General features: G+C 39.1%; 1 protein-coding gene across 1 annotated transcript; it reads left to right on the top strand.

Annotated features, from left to right (window-relative positions):
• Positions 1–792: 792 nt before the first annotated feature.
• Positions 793–13684, top strand: LOC131235569 (monooxygenase 2-like). Its single transcript, XM_058232775.1, has 5 exons — positions 793–1142; positions 4735–4800; positions 5680–5860; positions 12035–12266; positions 13069–13684. The coding sequence occupies exons 1-5, from the start codon at positions 841–843 to the stop codon at positions 13623–13625; spliced, it is 1338 nt and encodes a 445-aa protein (XP_058088758.1). The 5' UTR covers positions 793–840; the 3' UTR covers positions 13626–13684.
• Positions 13685–13932: the final 248 nt, after the last annotated feature.

Genomic DNA, 13932 nt, shown 5'->3' with positions numbered 1-13932 from the left:
ATCCATAATATTTTACTATATTTAAAACAATGTTTTATGACATTCTACGCATCCAATTTAGATTATTACATGGCATAAGAAGAGAAAGGAGACGGGTCAAATCGGCATCCATTGCTGTCACGGGCCTAGAGAAAATACTGCAAAAAAATATAATAATAAGTATATTTGGTAACATTAATTTCTCCTTATAATTTCTCCTAACGTTAGCTCAGACACGTGGCCTACCGTTTCCTTATAAAAAGGGAATTATTGTATCTTACTATCTTTCGTATATTTTATGAAAATTCTAAAACATTTCTCTCTTTTTTAAATAATGCACGTGCCTTTCCTGGAATCTTACAGGAATCTCTATCAAATGGCAAAATTAACCTCCATTGAGAAGTTCGTTTTCTATGCACATGAGGCCCACCGTCACGTATAAATAGCATCCAATCCATCTATTGGAGTCATCCAACAATAAGAAAAGGACCTCTAAAAAATCATATTAATCCAATAATCAGGGAGGCCGTGCCATAGAAAACAATGGAAAACCACCCATTTTCATAATGATTTTTCTTTAAATTGTGGGTCACTGGATAGTTGGATCAAATTGAAGCTTGGTCTTTCTTAGTTTGATGGTAGAATGATCATGATGAATGGTTTGGATGATATGCACGCACCAAGGAGAGCCCAGATGTCTATGACTAGTTGCCTACATGATAGGGGTAAAACCGTCAACTGCTCGTTGATAACGATTTTGTTTGTATGGATGTACGTTGAATACGCCGCCAACTTTGAAAAAAGAGAAGAGACAGTCACACAGTGATGTTTAAAACAATTTTGCTTTGAAAAATAGCGGTGATGGCAAAAACAGTGACTCCTGTGGAATTGTTTTTAAATGGTGAGAGAGAGAGAGAGAGAGAGAGAGAGAGAGAGAGAGAGATGGAAATCTACGAAGAAGTGGTGATCGTTGGAGCAGGGATCGCAGGGTTAGCAACGGCTCTGGCGTTAAAGAAGGTAGGAGTCCGGGCATTGGTTCTTGAGAGGTCTCACGAGCTACGTGCAGCTGGTGCTGCCATTACTCTTTTCCCCAACGCCTGGAGAGCACTCGATGCCCTTGGAGTTGCTGCCAAGCTCACTTCCATCTATCATCCTATCCATGGGTAAGTCCCCTCTCTCTCTCTCTCTCTCTCTCAATTGGTGGGCATCCACTCCTAACTGTTGTCTGTGGTATGGCTCATTTAAGTCATGGATTTGCCTGATTTTTAGGCTAACGGCGCACTACGAAAAGGTGCATCTGTTTGATGGAGTGGATGTCCGACATATGCAACAGTGGGGCCCACAAAGCTCGAACTCTTTGGAAGTTTCATGAGCTCTGGCCACTGGTGTACACGAACCGAGCTAGCTCGGTTCGAAGCTGTGTTCGAGCCGAGTCGAGCTGATTTTCTGAGCTCGAAAATGGGTTCGAGCAGGCACCAGCTCGACTCAACTTGAATTGAATACAGCTCGAATCGAACCAGTTCGGTGACTCGGTTACTTTGCCATTGATGTTGCTCACCAACTGTTTGATACAATGACTCAACGAAATGTGGCTGGTTGCAAGGAAGGTTGACTTTCAAGAAATCTCTAAGTGGATCCTTTTTCTTCTTCTTCTTCTTCTTCTTCTTCTTTTTTTTCGTTTTGAAGTTCCAAAATCGTGGTTATTTTTTTCTTACGGACAAAGCCAAACGCACTCGTTCGGAGTATGGATGTCTGACTTGAGATAATTTGTGGAAATGCCTGTAAAATCATTGCTTCTGTTTGCAACATAGTGGAATTTTGAAGTTGCAGTTCAGGTGTTTGTGGAAATGCCTCAATGGCGAACTCGGCCCGAGCTGCTGACCGAACTGAGCCAAGCTGGCCAGTCAAGCTCGAGGACCGAGTTCGAGCTGAGGTCAGCCAGTGTTCGAGCCGAGTCGAGTTGAGGCCAGCTTGACTCGATGTACACCCCTAGGGGTGTCAACGGGGAACGTGGATTGCGGACAGTCCCCGCCCAATCTCCAGCTGGGAACGGGCTTTGAGTGACCACTGTGATGTATGCGTTTTATCCACACTGTAAATCCATTTTTCCGTATCATTTAAGGGTATGGGCCCAAAACTTAGGCAAATCCAAGACACAGGTGGACCACGTAATGGGGATTAAACTCTAAACGTTGAAAACTTCTTGGGGGCTACAGAAGTTCTGGATCGAGCTAATATTTGTGTTTTATCTTCATCCAGGTGGGCCCTAGGAAAGTGTCTACAGTGATAATCATTATCATCAGTGCTTCCTATGGTGTGGTCCACCTGTTTCTTGGATCCACCTCAGTTTTGAGCCCATATTCCGAAATGATAGGGAAAAATGAATGAACGGTGTGGATAAAACCCATACATCGGGGTGGTCACTCAAAGCTACTGCCCGTTCCCAGTTGGAGATGGGCAGCGTAGGATGTAATCTGCATTAGTCAATGGGTCGGGCTCGCCTGCCCGATCTTTGGGCCTGGTCCGCCTGCCTCAAGGGCACTTCCAATAATCCGACGTCAGGAGGAAAAAGAAATGAAAAGAAAAGAAAAGCTATTTCACCAACTATAAAAAGGGTTTTCGGCTCAGGTGGGCCCGGCCCACCATCCATGTTGTTCTTTAGGTGAAATCTATCATGTCCATTAAGTGTGTCACACATTTTAACCCAGGCCTGAAAATCAGCCCAATCCGAATTTTATGTGGACCACGCAATTGAAGATAATGTAAATGGCAACACTCACCCTCTAAACTGTTTACTTTGTGTGCCACGACTAAATAACTAATAGATTTGATGTTTGTTCTCCGAGCCAAAGTTTTGGTGTGGTATCTAATGATTTAAGTAGATTTTATATAATCATTATAGTGGGCTTTGTAAATATTAACAATGGATGTCTCTCTCACATTTACGTTGTGTGGCCCCACCTAAATCACATGTCAGCTTAAATTTTCAGCCATAGGCCTAATATAAGATTACACATCTAATGGTCGGAGTGGAACTAACATACACATCACAGTGGCCCCCCCATAAAATAAAGGGCGGCGTCTTGCAAATCACATCAAGATGGAGATAAGTTATTATTCCACATAGGCTCCACATTAGTGTTAATGTGAAATCCACTTTGAACGTGTTTCAAGTAGACCATACGATTGGAAATAGTGTACAAGGCAACACTCACATTCCAAACTAATTCCCTACACGTGGCCCATTTGAATAACTGGTGGCCTTGATGTTTGGGCCTCATGAAGCCTAACTTTGGTGTGGGATCTAATGGTTGGAGTGAATTTTATATAGTAATCAAGGTGGACCTATAAATTTATATCATGGGTGGGTGTCTCTCTCCCAACTATTTCTCTTGGTGTGGCCCACCTAAATCACACTTTAGCATAATTTTTTTAGCCATGGACCTAACATAAGATTATACATCCAGTGGTCAGAGTGAATCTCACATACACATCATGGTACCCCCCTAAAAAATAAAAGTTAGGTTGTCTTGAGGAGGGTTATTTTCCATACCCATCACCCTATCAGGAAAGGAGTTAATTGTTACACATGAATATTTGGAAAGTAGGTAGGTGGTTTGGGTAGGTTCCACATTGGTGTTGATGTGGGATCCACCTAGACCACCGAGTGTGTCACACCATGTTAGGCCCTGTGGCCTAATTATCAGCTCCACCTTTATTTCACGTGGGCTACAGGATTGAAAACAGTGTACAGGGCAACACTCAAATAATAGGCTTGATATTTGGGCCCATGCTTAAATATTGGTGTAGCATCTTATATATATATATATATATATATATATATATATATATATGTATATATATATATATATATATATATATATATATATATATATATATATCATCTTGTTGGGCCTATAAGAATTAAGGTTGGATGGCTAGCTTACAACTTTTTCCTTTAGTGTGGTCCATTCGTTTCATGGGTTAGCTTATTTTTTTCACCTTTGCCTAATGTGGTATTATACATCTAGTGGCGAGAATAGATTTCACATAAGCATTATTGTTTATCGTGTGCCCATAAAAAAATCAAGGGTCTGCATTCCTTTAAAACGAGGCAAAACCAAAGCTCCGTTGCTTTCACGGGATTATAAATTACAGTGCTTCTAGTTGCATTGAGGCACTTATATAGTCCAACCATTGAGCAAGACCGTTCACTGGGTTCATCACATATTTCAAGGGCTATCATGCAAATAAGAACCACTTCATCAATGGTCTTTAATATGGACGGTCAAAAACAATTACACAAAAGTAGGTCCAATAAAAAAAAAATTGATCCATCTATTTATTAGGGCCTGTCATGGATTGCTTTTTAATTTAAAGAATCACTTTTGTTATGCAATTGTAACCATTACATCCGTGGGTCCAAAAATGGATGGTTGTGGAAGGTAAGGCCAAATCAAAGATGGATTGGTCATCCCATCGGTAACATTTTTAAAGTGTTTTGGACTTGATGGACGGTTCAGATCAACGGAATGGACTATCCAAGTGAACCAATGTGACCTGTGAGTCGCTAATATCATAAATCACACTTGTGAATGGGCCGAACTTGGGCTGAGCATACTCATCTACGCCTGAATAGGCCAGTCGTTGGGTGGGCCAGGTAGGCCTCAGGCCTATGTTTTGTTTTGTGGACTGGGCTTGGACGGACACCAGCCCTGCCAAGGTTAGCCCTTTGACATCCTACTTATTTTGCAGGGGATCCATTACCAGTGTGGCTACTGGAGCTCAACAGCAGGTTTCTTTCTCTGGACCCTTGGACAGGTAAAAGGAATTATAATTGCGGATTTATTTGGCACTTGTCTTGCCTAAAATCAAGCCTATCAAGGAGTTCAAACTTAAAATAAAAAAATAAAAAAATAAAATTGGAGGGCTGAATAAAAAGGTGACCATATCTATAATCACTAGAGCTGGGCATGGGACGACTCGACTCGGCAAACTCGACTTGTCTGACTTGTTCAGACCCAACTCGATCTGAACTAAGTGGGTGAGTCGATCCGATCCAAGTAGACTTCGTCCGATCTGAACTCAAACTGAGTCGAGTTCGGGTCACGCAGTAACTCGACTCGACTCGAAATCCAACTCGATACTGACTTGATTTGATCCGAAACTCAACTCGTATATATAAAACTCAGATATGACATTTCAGATTTGAGATGTCGTGCACTTGATGGAGAGGCTGCAATTATGGCAAGTGCACTTATGTTTTGAGTTGTGATTTCAGCCCGTGGATAGCCACCTGACTCAGTGCAGACTTGACTTGACTCGGTACTTGTGACCATGTCGGACTCAGTCTGGATTAGTCAAGGTGAGACTTGGACTTGGATCAGGTCAGGCATGTTGAACTCAGTACTGAGTTGGTCAGGTCTATTTTAAAACCAGATCGAGTCGAGTTAGCCCCAATTGAGCACAACTTGACTCAATGCCCAGCTCTAATTTATTACTCACAATACATGAGTGGCCCACTTGATTGGGTCATGTATTATAGTGAGATAAGGTTGGTACACACTTTCATGTGTTTAAAAGTGGATGTGCATGGCTTTACAAGCATTTTGGATTAACAAACCTCTCTCTTTTTTAATTTATTTAATTATTACCCCAAAGCTAGAAAAATAAAAATTCACTAATGGACTGTCCAAGCAGGCAAGGGATGGAAGTGAGGTCGGTGCATAGGAAAACATTGCTGGAAGCTTTAGCTGAGGAACTGCCAGCTGGCACGATTCGGTTCTCGTCAAAGCTTGCATCCATCAGCAGCAACGAAACACTCCAAGAGTCTCCTACTTATGTCCTTCACATGGATGATGGCACTGTTGTCAAAACAAAGGCAAGTTCCAAGGTTCTTTCTCCCCCCCCCCCTCTTTTTTTTAATTAATGACTCAGTACACTGCAGGAGTAAAAGATGTAAATGCATGCACGCAGTCACTGCACACGTGTCTTAAATGTATCTCTTATGCAGGAGGATTAACCACTTGCTCTAAAACCTCGAATTGATAGAGCATTGCAAATTAATCCCTTTATCTCATACCCAGGCCCCAAATCCATGGGTTAGGTCCTCAGCCGAACCCTCCTTGTGAGCCCCAAATCTATGGGTTCCGCCCCCTCGTGGGCCCCAAATTCATGCGCTCCACCTCACACGAGTCACCCGTCTCGCACGGACCCAAATCCATAGGTTATGTGGGCCACCCACCCCGAGTGTGCCCCTGCATCTCACAGGCCACCCCACTCGAACCCAGTGTGAAAATGCCCCTGCATTAATCACCTTTGGTGAGGAGTCAGAACACGAGACCTCCTACTCTTATACCAATTTGATGCAAAATAATTAACCACTTGCTCTAAAAGTTCGAGCTTTTTAAGCAAGTGGTTAATTGTCTTGCATTAACCTCATTCCCAATTTGTCAGTTTCTACGTCCTTCCGTAAGTCGTATGGTCCAAAATACATTACTGTAGTAATTTTATTTTATTTATAAACAATTATTTGGAAATGTTATTCAGCAGTCTTACAACTCATCTTCTACTGAATATATGAAAAATGACAGGGCTTGAATGCCATCCAACTTGTCTATAACACGCAATAAAATAACTATGTCTATGCGTTGATCCTAGCTACGTGACTGGGCCTTCAAACAGATGGTAGATGATGTATTATGAGTAGAGAACGGCTCAATAGATCTCACAAATTCAGGCCCGAAGAGCCCTTATTAAAATAATATTAAAAAAAAAGTCTAAACACCCAATAAATATATAGCTTCCGATGGTCGTAACTTTTCGACTAGTTATCAACTTTTCATGTAAAATGTACTGTTGTAAAGCTATTGATGAGCTCTATGATGTGGAGTCAGTTTCCTCAAAAGGATTCTACGATTGCATTTTAGTACAAAATTTATTATTTTTGGTATGTTTTGTTTTCGTTATTTTTAAGGTTTTAAGAGTCTGATTATGGTTCGGAGTATTTATTCAAGTCATTTAAAGGTTGTTTACAAGTTTTGGTAGGATTAGACATTTTTTATACCATTTTTGGTATTTTTTATATTCAGGGAAATTTCATACTTTGAGTTAAATTAGGGTTTATGATTTCCTTTCCTTACATAAGCATATTACATACATTATAAGTAGCAATTTCATCCATATATCACTTATATTTCTTGTTTTAGAGATTTCTATCTTCTTTTCAAAGGCTTTTCTTGAGAAGAAGATAATGAACTCTTTTCTCTATTCGACGCTCCTTTTACATTAATAAAAAACAAAAATAGTTACGCTGCAGTTCACTCAGGGAGTTTTTGGATGCTTGTAAATTCCAACTTAGGTAATTCTTTTAGCAGTAAATTGTACACAAGGTGTAAAGACTTGATACCATACAAACCCTTAAAACCAAAAATCTTGCAATGGTTGTAAACCAAAATAGGCGAGCAGCACTTTACTTGTGAAGCCTTTACTTTTGGCAGCCAATTTTTTTTGAAATCATCTTACTTCCAATGACATTTTACCAATGCCCAAACAAAAGGAAACTGCTTACATAATAAAGATTTTATCAATATCCACACATGACATGATGTAGTTTACCTGCAAAACTCTTTTACTTTTAAAGAGTTCACATGAGTAGGATTTTACCTGCATTAAAATAACCTATCAGGGATAAACAAGTGATTGATTGTGATTTTAGATCCATGGTGGGCGGACAATGATTTCTTGTATACATGTGAGAAGTAATAGAAAATCCAAAATTCGATAATTTTTCTTTTCAATTTCCAAAAACTATTAACAATCTAAGTAGCTAATAGGAACAATATCCCCAGTCATCTATATAGATTGGCAGACCTCATGTAATGTTTGTGTGTAAGATCAGTCACAATGTATCATTGAGTCAATCTATAAGTGATGGTTCTATTTTATTATTTCATTGTGCAAGCATGCTAGTTCTATAGGACATTGAAGTCTTCTTATTACTCTGCTCTTTGTGGCAAGCTTATGATGAGGTGGTGTTCTATTAGTGTGCACTCTGAAGGTCATGTGTTTACATGTGAAAAGGCCTAAGCACACTAGGAAAGCAACTGATTAAAGATCTAATCATGTGCAGTTGGCTTAGATGAAGATCATAAATAATTGTGTGATGTTGATAATGCATAAAAGTATTAGATTGTAGTTCAAGGGTGTGATGATTTTTTTTATTTTTTTTTGAAGACATAGGGTGTCCCTGCCCCTTTTGAGGCCAGACTATTCCCTGCGGATACACACAACCACCCACAACCACGTGTATCAGGTAATGCCGAGGAGGGGAGTCGAACCCACACCAGTAGGGAACAAACCCACAGTGATTGAATTACATGACTATGGAAATGACCCACAAGATAGGATGCATATTTTAGGTTTGAGCCCGTATTTGCATCTATGGTCCCTCTCGTCTATGACTACAAAAAATAATGGCACCTTCTTATTTCCACTTGTCTAGTGGACAACTTGTAATTAAAAGGAAATGAGGAGATAGAAGGGATGAGAGAACATCCAAGCAGTTCTTTATGGTTCAGATTCTCTCTCGTGATTCAAATCTATTGATGGTTCAGATTCTTTTGTGGAATCATAGTTTTTTGGGTCCATCTAAGAAACATGCTCTACTTGTATTGTAGTTCTAACATCGTAGGATTAAACAAGATCTCAATAATTCATATGTGTGCTATACTACTTGGAACAAGGGCTTTAAGAGTAGGCCGACAAGATGATGCTTGCCTTTCAATTCCTCATATGTGGCCTGTAGCTTATTTTCCTTTTGTGTCAATTTCGAAGCTACCAATTGGATGGTTGGAACTGTCCAATTTATTTGATGCTTAGATATGACTGCAAGCTAGGAGGAACATACTCAGTGAACAGTCTACATTCTTTCAACATGTGACAAAAGTATCATTCTGGATGAATGACTTGTTTTTCTCCACGAAAGAATAAGAGATTTTCATACACCTACTGTCATTGCACCAAAATTCTAGGTGCTAGACTGCTACAACGTGTTTGGCCAATGGTAGTAGCAACCATAGTTTAAAAAAAAAATTCCTATAATTCAAAAATTGGATAACTTGACTCAATTTCTAGCTAGGTCGGGTCAACTATAAAAGCTGATGAGTCTTTGACTTACTCAACTCGATATTTTAAGTGTAACCATAGTTCCAAAACTCAGTAGCTCGAGTCAAAACTTGGCTGAGTCAACAGGACTAGGCCAGATTTCGAGCCAAGTCTGTTGGAAACTCAATGGCGAGCTTGACTCAGTAAAGTCTTGTCAAGACTCGACGAGTTGGTTCATAAACTCGGTTGATTTGGCATGATTATATTGAGCCACTTACCTGGGGACAACTGATTTCTTGGTAAAATGCCAAAAATTGTATGTGAGAACTTGAACTCAGAACCAATAACAGAGGATCCAAGTGTGCTAACAGTTCAATAAGCATTTTTCTTGTGTTTAATTTTATTTATTTATTTCATGTACAATGAGATTAATATTTACCACCAGCCTGTGTAATTTATACTATATTTATTATAATTTGTTTATTAATGAATCAGGTTGAGCCAAGTAAAGACTTGTCAGCATCGTTGAATCGACCTACTAGGTTGGCATCGAGTCGAGTTGACTGAAAATGAATGACAAGAGACACTATTTGCAAAAACACAAAAGGGATGGTGTTATTGCTAGGTCATTGGACCATAAGGGAAAGTGCTACATGTCAAAACCCCATATTTAAAATAGTGTAATGCTTCATATTTTTGAACTATAACAACAATTGATGAAGTTACTACTGTTATTTAGGAAAAATAGGTTGACAAGACCTTGACTAGGTCCTGCTTAAACAGAGTTTCAAGCTGCCTAGTTTCAAAGTGGACTTACAAGTTTTAGAACTATGTTTGAAAGTCTTCCTAATGCTCGTGGATTACACATTAGCCATTTAGACCTACCAAGTCATGGCCCCATCATGGATGGAGCGTGGCTGAAAGATCACACCAGTTTGATGATGGTATCCTTTTAGCTGGTTGAATCTGGACAAATGGTCATTTCCTTTTTAACTAGCAACTAAATTTGGACTCCTGATAATTTTAATTACATACAGTTGGATTGGTTTGATTTTAGTTTTTAAGGATGTCCACAATGACCCCATTATTTTATATTCTGGGTTAGGTGCATGTATGCCATGTGTACTGCATGTAAGTTCCTGCAAATGCCTTTTTGTTGAAGCTTAGATCTACTTGAACTCATTTTGCTTGAGAATAATTATGTATTAGAGAACAAGATCTCTCATACATAATTTTATTTTTCTTCAAGAAAACACGCAAGAAATGACTATCTTATTATTAACTCAGGGTTAAAGCACGGAAAAAATACAAACAAAAAACAAGGAGCAAACCCCCTAGACAAAAGTAGAAAAGAAGAAAAAATAAAAGCCCACATCCTAGGCTAGGGATAAACACTCACACCTCGGGCTTGGGAAGAAAAAGAAAGGAAAAAGAAAATGAAGAAAAGCTCACACCCTAGTCCAGGGAGGGAAGCCCACACTTAGGCCCAGGGAAGGAAGGAGAAGAAATCAAATGAGACATGCTAACTCGCTGACAGGAAATAAAAGAGAATCTTAATGATTGTCCAATGAACTCTTAGATTCCACTAGCACTATTCAAATCTGGATTCCCATAGAATCAATTTTGAGGGGTCGTGTTTGGATAGCAAGCGGAAATTTCAATTCTCTCACAATGGTCACATCATATCTTCTGCATAAGAAGTTGATGATGGAATAGGGTAATGATTTTTATGTGGAATCCGAATATTTTCTTTGTCATCCAAACATGGGAAAACACCTCATCATGAGAAAAGTTCTTCATTTTCTTCATTTTCTTTTCTTTCTTTCTTCTTTTTTTTTTTCATTTCCCTACTATCCAGACTTATCTTTGTGGAGAGATTTAAGCTTTCTAGGCATTTGCTTGCTTTTATTCATCAATGGAGATTAGGTTGCAATGAGTTGTCTTTAATTCCCTATCCTGGCATTTAGCATGCTCAAATATTCAGATGATCTGGTGATTGGAACGGCATCATCATCATCATCATCGAAGCCTTAACCCAATCAATTGGGGTCAGCTAATTGTCAAAATACATGAATCAAGTAATTCATCACATTGTATTATGTTATAAACCATCTGAAGATCTACGCGGTGCATAGATCAAGATTAGACCATCCATAATCAGAAACTTGAAAGAAAAAGGAAAAAAAGCCAATGAAAACCATATCAAACAAAAATCAACAGTCAGAAATCTTGTGTCAAAGTGCATGTGTTCTCAAAAAAGTAAGCATGGCCTAATAATATAATACTTCAATGATGATCCTGGCTATGGATTTTTGAAGTTGAATGGCAACTACTGTAATATTTCTTTTCAATGCTCTGAATTCATCTAGCGTAAGTTTATTTTTTATTTTTTTATTTTCATTTTTATTGTGGTCCGTTCCATGATTATAAATTCACAACCCCAGCCGATTCCAATTTTGGGTGGAATAGATTTACTAATTTTTTAATTTCAGTTTCTCAAGCAGTGTTTGATTGATTATGTGTTAATCAATATTTGATTAATTGGTCCAAGGTCATTGAAAAGCAAAATTTTCTAACATAGGGAGTGCCAAAAGTTAAATTTGTAAAAAAAAAATAATAATAATAATAAAACAATTCTACCAGAAATACTTCAAGATAGAGCAAAATATGGACAGTCAAATCATCATACCATCTCAGCATGTTGGCCCCAGTGGAGCAACAAATGCAAAATGAGTTCAGTATAACATTCTAGCTACTACAATGAATGCTGCTATTGCGAATCACCATCCATGTAAAAGATTCTCAAATAGCTTTAATGATATATAAATCTGCAGAGTCTCAAATAGGTTTAATCATATATCAATCTGCCAACTTCAATTATTATGGCTTTACTTTCAAAGAATATAATGTATCTTATTAAGTAGAATTGGCCCACCCACATGCATCGCAGGTGTTAATAGGGTGCGATGGGGTGCACTCAGCAATCGCGCGATGGTTGGGACTTTCCGCTCCCGTTTATTCAGGTCGTGCAGCAGTGCGTGGTTTAGCTGTATTCCCTGAAGGACATGGGCTTAACCATGAAGTCCAGCAGTATGTAGGTGACGGTTTCAGGGCAGCTTTCGTTCCTCTGACTAATAAAGACGTTTATTGGTTCATCACCTACCAAAAATCATTAATCAATGGTGAGTTTTCTTTTCACTAATTGCTCACCGAGTGAATGGTTTATTTTTTGTGTTATTTGTGTAATATAATTTGAATCTATGAAAAGCTAGAGCCTTTCAATGCACTCGCGCTCTGAGGTTTTGCATGTTAATGGGCACATCGATGAGGGGAATGATCTTGCAGGAGCTGAATTGCATTGGAATGAAGTTCAATTCAGATGCTTGGATGATCCATTTATTAATCCAGACTGTCCATTCTATGCAACAAAAATTTCATGATCTTCCATGAAATAAAATAACAGCAACCTGACCATTCTAATTATTCAATCAGCTGCCTAAAAAGTGTATGGCATATGATTCTGAAGCATCATCTTCATCCAGTCATCCTAGCCAGACCATCCCTGACTTGGAAAAAGAGAAGATGGCCATCTTACTGATGGACTTTGATCATCCGGTTGGCATGAGCCTTTTGTGGCCGCCCATGAAATGTACTCTGAACTTAATGAACGGTTGGGATCAGTGGGTTGTCCAAGCGACCCAATTGAACTTGACTCGACATGATCATTCCACAACTGATATATACTACTTGTTGGAGTATTTTTCAAAAGGTTTGTGCAGTCATTACCACTGAAAATAAGCCAACATGACTCATATTACAGTGGGCATTATTTTTACAATTTCTTGTATTTGGATGTAGTCATAAATACCTACATTTGATTATGTGGGATCCACTACCTAACTACCATTCAACAGCTAAGGTGGTGGTCCCCACTCTTATCCCTCATTGGGATTAATTGAGATTGTTTCACAATCAAAACTGCAGGAGAAGAGACCAGGGACCCAGAGCTGATACAGAAGGACGTATTGGAGAACTTGGCCAAGAACCTCCCTGAAATTTACTTGGATATGGCGCGACGTTGTGATCTGGACACATTAACATCTGCACCATTGATGTTCAGGTACCCATGGGACGTCATATTCGGTACCATATCTAAGGGTACTGTAACAGTTGCTGGCGACGCTATGCATCCAATGACACCTGAACTCGGCCAAGGTGGTTGTTTAGCACTGGAGGATGCGGTCATCCTTGGACGGTGCATTGGGAATTCATTACTCGAGAATAGAAAACTTGAATCGAAAAGCGTTAAGGACGCATTAGAGAGGTATGTTAAGGAGCGGCGATGGCGTGCAGCTGGGATGATTACTGGGGCTTACTTTTCAGGGTGGGCGCAGCTAGCAGGCTCAGGATGGCTATCAAGGTTCATCAGGGATAAGATCTTCTATGGGTTGCTTTTCAGTAAGTTGGTCGATGCTACACACTATGATTGTGGAAAGTTGCCATCAATTTCTTCTCCGATCGACAATAATAAACTAGATTGATTATTTGATGATTCTTTCTGTGGTTACTATAATAAGATCGCTGATACTATGCGCTGCGACTGCGGATGTCCATTTTCTCTTTGATTGACGAGCATAAACTATATTGATCAATATATTTTTTATGTAAAATCTAAAAAGACTGATAAATTAAGATTTCTTGAAGTAGTTTTAATGCAAACCTCTCACTCTCATCCTCAGAACAAGTAGAATGAGTATCATTGATTAAGTTCCATTTGAGTCATTGCATATTTCCCTTCCATTTTAAAGCACTTATGTGAAATCTGAGAATTCTATGATCTACAACTAG

The sequence above is a fragment of the Magnolia sinica genome, chromosome 19 (assembly GCF_029962835.1).
Source record: "Magnolia sinica isolate HGM2019 chromosome 19, MsV1, whole genome shotgun sequence".
Classification (NCBI taxonomy): Eukaryota; Viridiplantae; Streptophyta; class Magnoliopsida; order Magnoliales; family Magnoliaceae; genus Magnolia; species Magnolia sinica.
The sequence above is the reverse complement of the archived record's forward strand: the minus strand, read 5'-3'. Positions and strand labels throughout refer to the sequence as shown.